This window comes from Numenius arquata, chromosome 2 (genome assembly GCF_964106895.1).
Source record: "Numenius arquata chromosome 2, bNumArq3.hap1.1, whole genome shotgun sequence".
Lineage (NCBI taxonomy): Eukaryota > Metazoa > Chordata > Aves > Charadriiformes > Scolopacidae > Numenius > Numenius arquata.
In genome coordinates, this window is record NC_133577.1 from 63,251,482 (window position 1) to 63,268,344 (window position 16,863).

Consider the following 16,863-nt stretch of genomic DNA (forward strand, 5'->3'; position numbering starts at 1 on the left):
TGAGGTGAGGAGGATGTGTTAGAGGCTAGGTGTGAGCCAAAGGGACTTGAGCAGGGTTAAGTGTGGGTGGAGGAGAAATCAGGGCTGAGCAGTGCAGGAGGAGATGACAGGTAAAACAAAAGTGGAAGAAGTGGGCTGGAGAGGAAAGAGGCCGAGAAAACAATAGTGAGGGGACAAACACTAGAAAGGATAAATGTGAGATATGGGCTAGTACTTCATTATTGAAAAAATACAGATCTCAGACAATTGCAACTATTTGCAAATATCTGCAAATGGCTGTTAAAGTTGCTAACTTTTCCTTGACTGACTGTCCCTGCTTCCATTTTTCTTTTCTTTAAAGAGGGCCGAAAGCTTAGGATTGAAATGTTCTTTCTGGAGAATCAAAATATTTGCTGGGAAGCTTCTTGAGCTTCTCTGTCACAGCAAGAACTACAAAATAATTTTTTGCGGTCAATTCAAATGATTATTTTGCCTCTCAAACCTTCAGAATATGCAACCTCCACAATATTTTTTTGCACAGCATTAATAAATAAAACATCTGCACGCTCTGCCCATTACTGTAAAAAAAAAAAAAAAAAAAAAAACCAAACAACAAACCAAACACAACCATCTAGTATTTAATTCATGAGGGAAAGGAGAAGATTCTTTGCCTTTGCACTTTCCTAGGAATTTCTGCCAACTCCCCAACAAGATTCTGCCTCAGGGGTGCTCCTCCTCTCCCCTGCAAATACTGAGCCTAGTTTCACAAACTGAAAACCAGATTAGCCTGCAGCTTATCCATGGATAAGCTCCCCACCAGCATTTTAGGTACCAGTCAGCACTCTGTAATGATGATGTGATAATGTGAATGGTAGCATAAGCCCTCAGAAAACGTCTGAGCTGAGGTACCATAACAGTCGCTCTGTGACTCGTACCAGTTGTGTACCAGAGAGGGATGCACTCGCACAGTCCAGTTGCACTGTGGAGGAGGACACGGTGTCTGCTTCCTCTCTTTCAGGACACAACTGACCTCCAAGGGAAAGGACCAGCCGAAAGCATAGTGCTGCCGCCTCCTCTCCAGCCAGCAAAGCTGCCTTTCTCTGAAAACGGGAAGATACAGCATGCTTCTTCAACACAGAGCTGCAGGGGTGGAGGAACACCATTAACAAGGCAATGTTAGCAAGCCTGGCTGACCACCTGACTCCACGATCCATGGCACAACTCACAGGCAGGTAAGGCTGGGATGTAAGAGCAGATGGATCCACCTGGGCAGGTCCCATGCCCTGCCACAAAGCCACCTTGTGCTGCAGTCAACATCAGTGGGCAACTCCTGACAGCTACAAAGCCAGGTGAGTTATCCTGTCCTGTCTTCTCCTCCTACCTGAACTGTTTCAATAGGGACAGGACAGGGACACCAGCAGGAACTGCTTCTGGTCTTCCAATGAGACTGAGCTGCCTGAAGGGGTGAGGGAACTACCCAGGGCCCTGCTATGCCACTGTCATCCTCTGTTTCCACAGTCCTCATGCTACAGGCTACCAAAATCTTCTGACCGCTCCTAACCTCTAAAAGCCATAGAAAACAGCTTTTACAGAGACTCCTCCATCACTGTCACAAAATTGATTTTTTTTTTTTTAATTGTGAAAAAACATGTTTGTTTAATCCTTCACGGTCAGAATAGCAATGTTTAAATTTAGGAGTTGGTGCTGGTCAGGAGATGCAAATATTCAGGGAGTATCTTTATCTTGCCTCTCACCAGGAACGATTTATAGTTTGATCTGACTGGTTACTTTGACATAGCTCCTTTAACCGTAACATCTTTCCATTCCTGCAGTAGCAGAGATTTAGCATTTTGGGCTGAGTACATATGTTGGATAAGAACATAATCCTCAGCACTGGGCATAGGAGTTCATGGTAAGAGGATGGCACTGCATACAAATTGAAAGCACTGAGATACAGAAAAGAAAAATACACTAAACCCTAATATGCATATTGTGAAGGCCTTCTGGCATCAGAAGAAATCATCAGTTATTTAATATGACATCTTTAGAAACAGAGGGACTAGAGAAAAAAAAAAAGGAGAGAAAGAGAGAAAAAAAATTGATATGACCGACGGATACTTGCAGAGAAGGAATACACCCATATGCAAAGAGGAAAAGAGATAAATGAGACTAGACCACTTCAGCAGAGGAAAATTCCAGAGCTCCCATTTTACTGCCGTTTCTGACAGCACAATGATGGATTTATCAGGGGACAGAAAGGGACATTCCCCTTCCCCTCTATTAGCCTTCTTAATGCAGCACGTGCATTCCTGGGTGCACGATGCAGACACATCTCTGCAGTCCACCTGCTTCCCCTTGTTCAGATGTGGGCTCATCTCCTAATGCAAAAAGACTTTTTGTTATTGCAAAAATTCACAGTGGGCACCAGTCATCTCTCACTTAGTACTGGAGGAGTAAGGGGTAGCATTTCTGGAGAAAAATATAAAGGATCAATCCCAGGGATCATCTGACACCATTAGATTTTGTTCTTTAAACTTGTAAAAGACACAAAGAAAAGACACACTGTGGAAAACCTGAGTCTACGTGAAACTCCTATATCCACATTACACGCAACTGTCAGACCATCCCTGTTTTAATAACCTACAAGCTTTCCAAATTATTAATATCCACTGAAATCACGCATTTAAATGCAAAAATGCGTTTAAATTTCATTGCAGGCAAGGGGCTCCGTGGCAGAGCCATTTCAGTCTGCAGCCCCTTTCCCACGTGCCCTGCAGCTCTGCTGGGCACAGCAGTGTGTGAAGCAGACCTCAAGGTCTCCTCCTTCACACCACCCTCCCTGCGCAGTGGATGCCAGAGAATTTGGCACAGCTCAACCTACTTTTGAAGGGAGCTGAGATTAGAGAACCGAACTTTCTGAACCCACAGTCTGAGAACAGCTGATCTGCCTTAGGCCATGCACGACACCTCCAAATCCCTTCTATCCGTTTCTTTTATGCTAACTATAAAAAGGCGCAGAGGGTTTTCCTTTTCCTATAAACTCGGCTCGTTCTGTGTAAGCTCTGTTCTCCAGGATATCTTCACACTCTCTGCCGACACCTTTCACTTCACAAGCGGTAAGCGCATTCCACAGAATAGTCTTTCTTTCTTCCCAAAATAAATGAAATCTGGCATTGTAGGGTCTTCAGGGAAAAAGCACCATTTCACTTCGCTAACAGATGACATTATAAGATTTTTAGTTTTTTTTTTTTTTTTTTTAAACTGTGCTATTCGGTGGGAAAGTCTGACTTTTTAAACTCTAAGTGGAAGGCTTTTTGTGGTGGTATTGTTTGGTAAGCAGGATTCACGGAACAGAGCCAGAAAAACTAAGGACCGTAGAACAACCACCATCTTAGCAACTTCTTATACTTGGGGAGAGATTATTTTGTTGTTGGGGTTTGGTTTTTTTTTGGGGGGGAAAGGTGCTTTGTTTGGGGTGGGGTATTTTTTATTATTCTGTATCCTATAGTTAAAAAAAAAAAAAAAGAGAAATCTGTATTCTAGCATGGACAAGTAAACATCTGAAAGAATGAGCTAACGCAATTTCAAGGCAAAATCTATGAAAAAAACCCCTAATGAATCACCAAATTTATCCCCTTCCTCCAACATTATAAATCATTAGCAATAAAATGCTCGTATGATGCAGAGTCAGGCAGCAGAAGCTGTAATCACAGTCCAAAGTAACTGTTCCTTTGGAGCTCATTAAGTGTATTGAGTCCCTGTAATCTTCTATTGATTTTAGGAGCAGTGGTTCAGTTATCAATACAAGAAGCATAAGGGAAATCTCCAGAAAGGATTCTACATACTCCCTTGAGATATGTATTTTTCCACCTTGATTTTTACAAGTTTCTCTAACTGGATGTAGCGATGACCTATTCCTCTGCTCCAGTGTTAAGCCAGACAGGACAGAGGCCAGCCCTGCCCCAACAGCCTTTAATTCACATCGCTCACAGGCGCCCTGCAGTGAAGGTTTAATGGTTTCCTGCATGCTTAGGACCTAAGCTTGTAAAATATAGGAAGACATGGTTCTCCTCCCAGAAGTGTAAGTCAAAGAGAGGAAAAAAAAAAAAAAAAATAAAAAAGACTCAATCAAAAAGCCTTCTTGAGAGATATGAACCTGTGAAATGAATGTGCAGCGATGGCAGATACCTGCCTGACTCTGCAGAAAGTTTAAGTGATAATTAAGGCACATTCTAACAATGGCAGCTCTAAGAATGTTATCCTTGATGTTATATTTAAAGCTCAAGCTCTAAGGAGCTGGTGAATGTAAGAAAACCAGCAGACTTCAGCAAAAAGCTTGTGACTGCAACTCAGAGTTTTAAATTCTATGAAGAAAGACAACCTAAAATTATTTTTTTAAATGAGTTTAAGAACAAAAAAAAACACCCAGTCAGGTTAATAAGACAGTTTCATACTTTTTTGAGTCCCAATTCATGATTTTTAAAAAGGTTTAATTGACTGTCCTTCCTTTCCTGCAGGGCCCTAAGAGGTTGTCCAGAGAGGTGGTAGAATCTCCATCCTCACAGATACTCAAAACTCACCCGGACATGGCCCTGAGCCCCTGACCTACTTGGCCCTGCTTTGATCCGAGACTCAGACCAGATGGTCTCCAGGCATTCCTTCCAGCCTAAATTACTAAATGACACTAAACAGTTACATGTTTCCCTGTATTCCTCAGGGATGCTCAGGGTCCCTGCTCTATACTACAGAATTTGACATGCTATTGACAACCAGGGGACAATTCCGAATCACCTGCTTTTTCCACTGGTCTGTTGCAGTCTCTTGCTCCTCCCTCTCCCCACGTGCCACAATTGGGCAGTGTGCCCTGTACGCCCTCCCAGCTATGTAGTGGAGCGAGGAATATCAGCATTCCTGCCAGCCTAAAGCCAGCTAGAAGGATAAATGAGAAGATACCCATGACAGTCCAAAAATTGAGCAGCAAAACATCAAGCTGTCCAGTGATATCCAACCAGACCACATCCAGCTTATCACACAGTTGTGGCTTTCACCTCACCATTTTTGAGCAGAACCATTCCCTGCTTTTGACTTGCAGACTTATCACTGCATCTACAGACAGTCCAACACGGCAGCTCTTGGCTTTCCTTGCTCTGGACAAGATAGCTTGCTGTGAGCCCAGTTCTGCTGTGTGTTGAACCTCAACTCAAAAAGTTGTTGCACAGGAAAATGGGAAAATTTGACCCTTTCTTTCTAAGTACCATATGAGACCTTATAGGACAGCAGAAGAATGCAGAGGTGGTAAACTACCAGCTTAGCAAATCAAATCATATCATTCTCAACATTTTAATGGTAAGATTGATTCTTCCAATTAAAGCTAATGCTAATGCAGGTATCCACTAGCTCTCATATGCTTTAATCATATAACCAGCACTCATAAGGGCAACAATTCCATACCTCCAGAAAAAATCAAAGAAAAAAAAATTCCAGATAAAAATACCCTGATCAGTAGGTCAGTTCTCCCTACAGCACATATTGACAATGAACAGTTGATCCCACACAACCATTGCAAAATACCATTACTAAAAGCCAGTCCCCAAACTGGCCATGTCTTTGTTAAAGATTAGCTACAGAAATAAAAGGGATGCAGAAATAACTCTGTATGTAACTGGAAGAGACAAAGCCTGCAAAATATGCTGTGGCACATTCCAAAATGCTTCTGTTTCTTTTCCATTTTATCTCCTAACCTCATAATGTTCACAAACATATTTTAATTGTATATGAAGTAATGTCACCTGCAACTATTTGTCATGCCAGTCCTTCTGGCTCTGCTCCAAGACAAACGCTCACGCACCATGTAACAGACATCTCAGAATTTGTTCCCTCCACCTGGACACTTAGTGATATCCTGACTTGCTACTGTCTGTCACCTGGTGTAGTAAAGCCTACCAGGAAAAATGGGTATCTGAAAGCTAGGCTGTTATGCCATCGCATAAAAACTCCTTTGTCCCAGCATCAAGTATGATGTCTGCCATAGCCAACTGGCCTCTGGTATGTTGCTTTGCAAAAAGGCTCCTGCAAAGTTCAGGTTATTGATGACAAAACTATTAAAAGGAAAAACTAAATACCTTCTTTTTAAAGATTATTTACAATATGCAGGTACGGATACAGATCCCATTTAAAGCTGTTGAGAAGCACTGTGGTCAAAGGACCAAAACTCAATTTTTTATTTTTTTTCTGTTACTTGCTGCTATTGTTAACTTCTTTGGACCATTCAGCTTTCTCCAATTCTCAAGTTTAAAACCAACTATGTTCACACAAACAGACAGAGCTCGGTTAATCTCCACAATGGCTCTGTCTGTACATCTAAGAATACATCCAGTTTTCTCTCCTATGGAGAAGGAATTCAGATGATTTGGCCCCACGATGAGTTCCTCCAAGCAAGAGTAGCTCTGTTACTCAATATATAACTTGGACTCATTGCCAGCTCTTAATTTGGCTGTGCACTTGCCCTTTACAGAAAAACTATTTTCCAGACACCTATCTTAAATTACTTTTCAAACTCTGGTTCCTTTCTGCATTTCAGATAAGCATGTGAATGCATTTTTGAACTGGTATTTCCATTTGTTTGATCAGATATGAAAGTCTACTGTTCTGTTGTTAACTGGAAGCACGTAAGTGAAAGAGTCTAGGAAATAATGCCTGTGTTTATATTGTACCCGAGCAGAGCAGGATAAGAGTTTATGTTCTGAAATTCAAAGGCCCTGGATCATCATTGGGTTTTGGTATCAATTTTGACTCAGCAAGCCTATTAAAGACACAGGGACCAGCATACAGTTCAGATCCATATGTGAGTGCGTATCTGGTATTGATGTAGAACTTGGCTTCCACTCATCCAGGTATCTGTGTTAATGCTGCCATGCCAGCAAAAGTAGCTGTGAGTTGAAACATATAAATCTGAACTCTTATTTGAACAGTCCCTGAAAGACGTAGAGGAAGAGAAAGAAGAGATTGATGGTTCTGCCTGGCAAAAGCCACCCCATTTTTTGCCTACTTCTAGTTACATAACTTAAGTTTCCTGCAAAGAAGCTCCTCTTGTAAGCCCAGAAGCATTCAAGTGTACTCCTATTACACTGGCTGCAGCAGCAGATTATAACACACCAATTCTTGCCAATACAGCTACTCCCTAAGCAAGAAGGTTGCTCAAGATTTATCTGATGGGGAGATTCCTTAAACTATCAGAATCTCAGATTCTGAAAATTAGAACCATCCTGTGGCCTCCAGTTTGTGCTACTGACACTGCAGCAAGCCCAAGATCACCGGCACGCCACAGTTAGATCTGTGCTGCACATCAAACTTCACAGCATCACCCATCTGAGACCGCAGGTCTTCCCGCTTACAGCTTGATTCAAAGCCCATTTAAAGCAACATAAAGACTTCCATTGACTTCATTTGGACTTTGGCCCCATTCCCAGAAGCACAGTAGACTTTCTGATAGCTCCCAGCAACATAAGAATTAGAGGCAACCCATCAGTTCTAGTTCCAGCTAACAGAGGTCAATGTTGCACATAAACAACAGGTGAGATGACAAAATTATTATCCGTATTCATGGAGTGCCTCAGTTTCACTTAAATGCTGGTGACTTCATATGGTATCACTGTTCTGTAGCTTTCATGCTTTCGCACAATGCTGCCAAGGAAACCTGAGGGGTCTTGAGTTAGTTGTCAAAAAAGAGATTTAAAAATAAAAGAGCATTTTTGGTTAAACACATGATTTTGTAACCCGCCGAGAAGTAATTTCATACTAGAGATCATTTTAAAATACGCTTAAGTATTCACTATGTATTCATTTATCTTTCAGAAAATGTCATAATTTTTCTTGTTGTATTTAATAACTGCTAGTTAATTATGTAAAATCCCATCCCATCTGCTTATTCTTTCACACAGCAAAATTAGAAGGCTTGACTCTGCAGTCGTTCCTCACAGAAGGAGAGGCATTGATTTAATGGACTTCCCTGAAAAGGGATTACAGTATAGGATCCTTTGATATTGATTTTGTGACATCATAATCTTTTCCTCAGAAGCAGACACTGATGACTCAAGACAATATCCGTACAAGATTAGGCAGAGGCAGCCAAGTTAGAGGAAGAAAATTATTAAAAAACTTCCTAATTTACAATAACATATTGGCTATGTTCTCAGTTTTAAATAAAAGTTCTCTTAAAAAAAAAAATGAAATAGATATATCTGAGTGATGTTTTTTCTCTTTCATCTCTTTCCCTGCTTACAGTTACTTTCATGAAACTATTGTGGGTTAGAGCATTTTTGTAGGTTAATGGGTTCTCTTTGAAGGGATTAAAGTCACATTGATTATTAATTATTTTTTGATGTTTTGAACTGATGTAAATGTCCAGAAGCTCTGATGAGCAACATCCTGTAGAAATCAATACCAAATAAAAACAAAAGCAGCAAAAAACAACAACAACAAAAAACTCCTTCTGCTCAGCTCTTGGGGGGAGCAATTGTGACTTATTTCTGTTTGGGAGGTATACCACCCCTTGGAGAATACCAGCAACTGGCATGTATGATAATAATTTCTCAGTTATCTAGAGCATCCTTATTCTGATGTGTCTATCTTTCAGACTTCAGGCAGAGTCTGCAGATATTTTGCATACAGAACAAAGCTAGGCACAGCAGTGCTAAGCAAATAATAAATAAATTAATTTCATTGCTGTTGGAAAATGTTCATTTTTTTCTTAAATGTGCCTTGAAGTACTTTGGGAAAACACTAATTAGCATTTTTTCTGCAGAATTTTTTTCCACCAATTCTCTCTACTGTTCTTTCCCATATTTTAATAAGGTTGATTTGTTTTTTTCTTACTCGAGTTTAAAATTCCTTTGCTGTCTGTAAGTGCACCCTTTTTTCTCGTTTGGTAGGAGTAAAGACTTTCCATGTTAAAATGACTTCCATATGAACAATCAGGAAATGATCCTGAGAAGCCGTGGTACAGATAACAGACAGGTGTCAGACAGCAAATGACACAAAGGTAACACCGCAACTGGGACAGTCTTAGTCTGCTCTGGGGACTCCTCTCAGCCTTAAAGAACAGCCCCTTCTTCGTTGATTCTAGGAATGTGTCAAGGAAATGATTGAAAGCTCTTAAAATTGAAGGAATTGATGATCTGATCAACAACCCAGTGACTGGGACCTACTTTTCTTATCCCAAAGACTCGGCCTTTGCATTTTATAGTCAGAAGTCAACATAACTAGATTGAGGGCCTACTGGTTTATAGCACACAAAGGAGCCAGAGTTGTTCAAACGCCTCTGACAAAACTAGATGACCCATATCTCAGCCTCCTAAAGAGCTTGAAATCATTTCAAAATCACAGCTGTTAGATTGACAGTCAACATTATCTGTTTTTCCCAAAGTACTTAAAGAGGAATTTAGGATTTTTATCCTCCAAGAGGTTCATATCTACCAAACAGCTACCTCATGTTAAATCTCTGGCTGACATAGAATAACAGAGTTGTTGACTTCCGTTGTCTCCATTCAGCGCCTCTGAAGTGCTCGATCCCTACACTTAAATGTCACACTCAAATTTTTCCATCCCCAACATTATGTTTTGTGCCCATTCACAGTGCCTATCCCACATATTCTCTCCTCATGTCCATACCACCACCTCAAGACCAGCATACTAAAAGCTGAGTGTATTAATTCCCTGAAAAATATATCTCCTGATAGCTATCTTCCCTGTGTCACCAACTTCCCCACCACCAATGCTTACTATAAAACATTTCTTCTCTAAATACATGCATAAAACAGAAGAGAAAATACAAAGATAACCATAGTAATTTGAGCACAGCACATATTACTTTTGCTCCGGTACAATGTGCTATCTTTATGGTGAGCCAGACATGATGCACATTGTTTTATTTCTGGAACTCCTTCATTTAAAAGCCACTGTAATTTCCTAGCATAAGAATGAAGGAGTTCCAGAAATGAAATGCATCATGTTTGACTTACCGTAAAGACAGCAGACTTCTTCCGTATGAGTTGCTCCCTTCGCTGGCTGTACTCATTCAAGACTACACAATGCTATGAAAAGCAAGGTAACCTCTTTGTTACAAGCATCTCCCATTCTCTATTCATCCGTTACACATTGTGTACATGGTAGCTAGTGTATGTTGCCATATTTCTTCATAAAGATTTTCTCTTTTCAAGTATACAGTGATGGAGGCTTAATAATAATAATAATAAAAAGTTATAATAGCTTTTGTGTGCAGAACATATTTAATAAGTCATTCTCAATTTTCTAAGTAGACTCCTATGTACTAAACTCAGTGTAAAGATTCTCATTTTAAAACATTTTTAACATTTGTCAAGGTCTGGTTTTGTTTTTCTTTATATTGCAACCAATTATATTTTTTCTGCAAGAATAGAACCTTTAAAGTCTTGAACAAAAGTGTAATCACCAATTTACTAGAGGATAGGAGTGCTTAGGATGATAAAATTGATGAATGCTTCTCCAGTGGAAAAGGCAAATAATTTTAAAGAACACTTAAAACTGAAATAAACTATGAGTCTTAAGTTGTTCAGCAAAAGGTCCTGTTTTCAAACCTTTTTTTTTTTTACATTTATCATACTGACCCATGTGCTTAAGTAAAAAAAAAAAAAAAAAAAAAAAGCAGCTGTCTTCTCCAGAGCTGAGAATGTCTAGTAAAATTAGTCTCAAGATGGATATAGACAAGACTTTGTTCAGTTTAACATTTATTCTGAAGCTCTGTAAGGTCATTTCATGATCTGCCTGGATTGCTCTATACAGTGACATCAGAAATGCAGAGATTAGTGGGTTTCTCAAGTTCAGTCAGCACAACATCTGTGAGCCCTTTAACGATTGCCACGGGATCACCACAGGTAAGTCTTTATTCAGCATCATCCCTGTCTTAACCCGAATAAGGGATCACCCTTGAGTGCAGCTTCTGGCTGAGGTGACGCAACCTAAAAATTGCCTTATTGACCTTTTGCATTTTGAGTCTAGGGCTCATAACTCCTGCAGAGATGAAAGATCTTTTCTCAGCGGTCCACTATCATTTCACCGTAATGAAATCAGAAATTTGCCTGAGAGTAACAGCAGACCCTTATTCCACTGGCAGAGAGGGTTTTGCAAACACCTACTACAAGGTCTGTAAACATGAAGTGGCATCCAAGCATCTTCTTCGTTAGCTTTGGCCTCTAGAATCACCCTAGCCTAGAAATAATCCATGAAAATAATGCAATGAGAGAGAATGTGACTTGTAGAAGTTTTAAGATAAGGACAGCTATTCATAATAATTTTTTTTTAAAGGGAAAAAAGTGTATGCTTTTGCTAGAAGGATATGTTTCTCTCCCATAAGATCTGGATAGTCTCAAACTAGTGGTAGGCAGCGAGGTTCAGACTGTTTTAACTCAGTAGCTGCTTTGAGTCTGTCCCATCATGAGGAAATCTTACATTAGTTTTGCAAAGAAAAATGAACTGGTAAAATAGAGGGAGGTTGTTTTGATACTGGCAGGACAATGTCATTAGAGGGGTAAGAAGCAACCACAAACTTGTTTTCTCAATTACAGCTTCAGCCAGCATCTCTTAGACAGATAAGAGATGCTGAAAGGACTCTGTACCAAAATTCTCACCAAGTGTCCATTTTTTTTCCAGCCAGGAGGAAGCAGCAGTGAAGCACTGAGGCTCCCAGCTATGAAATCAGCCTTTCTTACAAAGCTTTCTCTCACAGAAAGAGGCAGTGTCCTGACAGTATCAATTTTGCTTCGGATTACTAACGTTAGATGCAGATATTCTCGGCAATTACACCAATAGAAACACATGTCCTTTGTTGGGTGAGGTTGTGCTGAGTAAAGTCTTACAGAACCTAAATCTCTTTGAATGCCTTGGTCAATGTAAACTTAAACTTGGACTTCACTATGACACCAAACTCGTAGTAGTGAGCAAAAGTCTACCCTGCTAGACATAAAAAGTTGTCCTTGTTAGAAGAAAGAAAAAGGGTGTTGCTGCTTTATCTGCAGAGCATATAAGACTCATATACAAAGACCTCAGTATCCTGGAAATAAGAGATGCACTTTTCATTTGTATTTGTAGACAATTTTCCTGAAGAGCATCATCCCTCCTATTTAGTCTATACATGGAACTTCTATGACAACTAGTATTCTCATTGTTTCGTCAGACCCTCTTGGAGGTGTAACAGATCATAAATGACATCCCAGCACCATGTTTGGCATGTTTAAGATGCTTTTGTCCCCTGCTGAAGCTCTACTTCGTTCCACACAAATAATACAGCAAGAAAACATAAAAACACCCAGGTGCAAGCTACTAACAACAGGGGACATCTGACATATCAGTCACATAATCCAGGGCAGAACTTCAACCGGTCAAAGCTCAGTACAGACACGAAGGTTGCTGGATTGCAGTTTGAAAAGATGGGAAAGACAACATCAGTCACTGGAATCAGGGAACGTGTCTACTTTTTCCTGTTCTTTATTTAGCTGAAGTACAGCTTTCCCTTTCAGCTGCGATCAGCCATGCCTTTGCCACACCAAAATGAGACAATCACAAAGCAAGCTGCTAAGGACTATGCATTCCAGCCATTCAGAGACAAACACCAGAGAACACAGACCCACTGCAAAATGGCAATATTTTAAGAGATTCCTACAGCAGAATGGTTGGAGGCTTTTCTCTGAAGCAAGACACAACCCTGTTTCTCTCCCAACTAATATAAATCCATATCAATATCTGAGTTCACACAATGCCTTTCTTCTGCTAGTTTCTAAACTAGTCACCGGGTAAGAAAACCTCTGAAGAAAGAGAACAGTAAAGGTTCAAGAACACATTGCTGTATGTCCAAGAAAGCTTATGGTGTTGCCTTGGGGCCCAGAAAGCATTCACATTGTACCGTGAAATAAGAAACTAAGTATTACTTGCCCATAGGCAACAATTTCAGGCACATAACATGCAGTGGGCAATATCCCCGTTTGATCTTAGTTTGTCACTGATTGTACTAGCAACCTCAGACAACATCAGGAGCTGAAACAAGTTGGCACTATTGTTTTAAACAATGAAATACAACCACTGGAAGGGAAGAGAAAATTTGCTTTGAGCAGTTTTATCACTGTGCAAAGTCTGCTGATGATTTTACAAATTGCCAGATGGGCATCAAGGCCACATGAAGCAGATACAGCTTAGCAAGTGACATTTGGGCTGCTAATGCTGAAACAGCAAGCACACGGAGCCATCAGTTTTGCCTGCCTTCAGATCCAGCAGTTCAATGCCACTGCTTTCTCAACGAGATTAACTTCCAGGTGAAACATCAATCTAATAACTTGAGGCTGGATAATTTTAATATTGCTTCAACCAGCTGGCAGAACTAAACAGCACAAAACTAGGGAAATGCCTTGGTTTGAAGTTGGTTGTTTTCAATTATTTGTCACTGCAGAAAATACGTAGATATTAAAAGAAAACTCGGTGAATTTCAGGCTCAGGAGAAGAGTCCTATTTTGGCAAACTGAAGCAAGCGTTACTCTTGCTTCCCCAACTTCTCTCCTGTAACCACGTGTACTTTGAGCATTCTCTGATATCTCAGTTGCCCTCTCATTATAGTATCTGATAATAACGTACAAGATAACTAATTACAGTAGACTTGCTATCCAACCAAAGTCACAATCCAGTCACGCACGGCATTACTGGTGCACCTCTACCTTGAGCTACAGCTTTACCTTTTCTTATACTATAAAATTCTGCTAGTGCTCATCAGCTTTCTTTGTCATTCCAGTCCTGACCTTTTCTGAGCTTTATCTGGCTCGAAGTGGTGGTTACTTTACAACACAATGAAAACCTGAGGCTTTTTCTACCTTCAAACCTTTACCAAATTTCTTGAGATTTATTTTACAAGTACAGTATCTTAAAAATTTAAACTATTTCCTGTCTTGCTTTACCGCAGTAGTTTTTGTCACGCTACTGCTAGTAAACCCACTGCCAAAACACCTTGATTTTTTTTTTTAAAAAAACAGGATTCAGAGTAATACGAACTCTGTGATTATGAGATAAAACTGTTTGCACTTCTGTATTAGGGAACAACTAGAACAGAAATTAACCGCAGTCCTTCAGCTTTCTGCTGGGCCATAACATCCACGGTCTTACTTTCTTAAAAATAAATAAATGATAATAAAAAAAGGGAATCATCAAGTTTCAAGGAAGAAAATTCTGTCTGTATGTTAACATTTTATCTTGGATAAATGTATGTTTCAGCAGTTATGAAAATGAGACAGCTGACAGTTGACTACTATATGTGAACAGATGCTGTGAAAGCTTCCCTTTAAATAGTTCTGTCAATGCAATGTCAGTTTTAGAAGTGACACCACTGCTGTTCTAGGACATGATCCTGCAAACTCTTATTCACACAGGGAGTCCTGCTGATTTCCATAGAACATTTACATTTATAAGACTCTTAAAGGTCAGGCCCTTAGTTGCAGAGCTCTCCTTAACAGTGACTGACAAATATACAGCAAAGTTTTTAGTAGTGCTGAACACTGTACTTTAGGGCAGTGACATTTTATAGCCAGTGGTACATACGTTTTCTTTTAGAAGTTACATGAAGCACATTCAATATGCTTGAGAAACCATTAAAGGAGCGAAAGCGTAAAGATAAAAAAAAAAAAAAAAAAAAACGCCATGTGAAACCAAGCTTTGCACTATTAAGCCGAACTTTGAAAAATTAATCTGCCAAGAGGACAGGCTGAGCCTGAACGCGGCACGGTACCGATCCGAAAGCAGCGCTAAATTCTGCCGCGATAAAACCGACACGATATAACACACACACACACGCCCCTTTGTTAGCTCCATTTTCACAACGGGGCGGGGGGACGACAGGACGTAGGGAAGATGAGAGAAATTTAATAGGGGGGTACGTGGCGGAGGGGTGCGTTTCCCCGGAGCCCCCGCCGCAGCCGGGCGACGGCCGGGCCCGGGGCGGGCGGTGCTGAAGGACAGCGCCCCCCCCCAAACCTCAGCGCCCCCCCCCAGTCTCCGCCCGGCCCCGGCGGGAGATACACCCCCAAAACCCGCCACATTACCCCCTCTCTCGGCACCCCCGCTGGGAACCGGGGAACTTCGGAGGAGGTAGAGGAGGGGAGGAAGCGCCGCCACAGCTCCCCCGGGCTGCTGGCACTTTCGGGGTGGTGGGGGATGCAGGAGCGCATCTCGCAGCGGGGCGCGGCGGAGCGGGGACAGCCGCACCCCCAACTCATCCTCCCCCCCCCCCCCCCCGCCTCCGCAAATCGACACGCGGATCCTGCGCGGCTGCCCGCGGGAGCACAAAGCGGGGAGAGCCGGGGAGCTGAACCCCTGCCTCCGCCGCCCCGCGGGGGAAAGGCGGAGCGGGCGCAGCCACCTGCCCGCGGTCCCGCCGGGAAGGCACACAAAGGCGGCGCGGAGGGGGCTCGGTGCCCACGGGAGGTGGGGACCCGCACCCCTCCCCTTCCCCAGCACTTACCTTCAGCAACACAAAGAGCCAGAGGAGGCAGGAGCGGGCCCCCGGGCCCCCCCGCCGGCGGCGGCCGGGCATCGGGGGGGACGGCGGCCGCGGCCCGCAGGAGCGACCGGGCAGGGGGGGCTGCTGGTCCTCTGCCCCTCGCCTCCCTCCGCTCGGCTCCAAGCCGTGCCCGGCGATGGCGAATTGCGGCAGCATCAGGCGGCCGGCGGCGGCGCCGACCTCCCCGCCGAGCGGCGCATCCTGCCGCCCCCCGCCCTTTTATTTGGGGTTTGCGGCGGGGAGGGGGGTGGGGGGGGAGGAGGAGGAGGAGAAGCAGCAGGAGGAGGAGGAAGAAGAAGGGGAGGCGGCAGCAGAGGGTGTCTCCCCTCCCAGGAGTTTGGGCGATCGCGCTGCTCGCTGCACGGGGAGGGGGTGGGAAGAGCCGCTCGCCGGCTCCCGGAGCACCGTCTCCTCGGCGGGAGCAGTCCCGGCGGAAGGCGAGGGTTGGGAGGGAGCCGGTTGCCACCGCCCTCGCTCCCCCCGCACCGCCCTACTCCGCCTCCCCCAACAGCATCTCTCCGCGGGCAGGAAAAGCGAGGCGGTGGGCAAAAACGCATCGTCGTTTCCCCCAAGACGCACAACATTTCCTCCCTAATGTCATTTTTCCTACCTCCCTCCCCCGCCGCGATCAGGGGACAGAAATGTCACGAACACCCCGGCGCGGGGGGGGGGGGGGGGAGGGGTCGGAGGAGCAGAGAACGGACGGGGCCAGACCTTGCCCCGGGCAAGCCCGACACCGCACGGGGCATTAGCTCCTGCGGGAGGGGGCTGCTCCTCCAGTTGCATCTCTGCTGGAGCTACAGCCGATACCCAGGTACCAGCAGCACACAAAGTGTTTGGAAACAACGCGGACTTCCTTACTGCTGTTCTCCGGAGGCAGAAAAGAGCATGTGGACAACACCTCAGAGGCTCAAGGGTAGAGAAAAACTCATCCTGCCCCACGAAGATAATCAGGCCCAGTGATTAGACAGGAACCTGGAGGAACCCGAGGTCGCACCCCATCCCCTGTTGTGTCTTCCCCCCAGCATCCCACCCTGCAATCCTGCAAATTGATCAGGGCCATCTTCAAACTTGAGGATAAGCAAGCTATTCATGTTTTCAAGAGTCTTGCTTAAGATGATGTCTCCAGGGGAAAAAGGAGGGTGGGAGGGAGACACAAACAAAACCCCAAACCACTTATACGTCCCTCCCCATACACCCACTATGATAAAAATAGTCTTTCCAAAACAAGACGACTACATCAGAATCTGGTTTGTCACCAACCACACTCTCACTCACACCAATATAAATTAGGGTGCATCCTTGGTGCAGCTATT

The 16,863-nt window shown here is 43.2% G+C and overlaps 1 protein-coding gene across 1 annotated transcript in view; it reads right to left on the reverse strand.

Annotated features, from left to right (window-relative positions):
- PTPRO (protein tyrosine phosphatase receptor type O) overlaps positions 1-15,703 on the reverse strand; it is a 151,849-nt gene extending 136,146 nt beyond the window's left edge. Inside the window, 3 exon segments of the mRNA XM_074168585.1 lie at positions 15,509-15,561; positions 15,564-15,606; positions 15,608-15,703. Of these exon segments, the coding sequence (XP_074024686.1) occupies positions 15,509-15,561; positions 15,564-15,606; positions 15,608-15,703 (192 nt within the window).
- Positions 15,704-16,863: the final 1,160 nt, after the last annotated feature.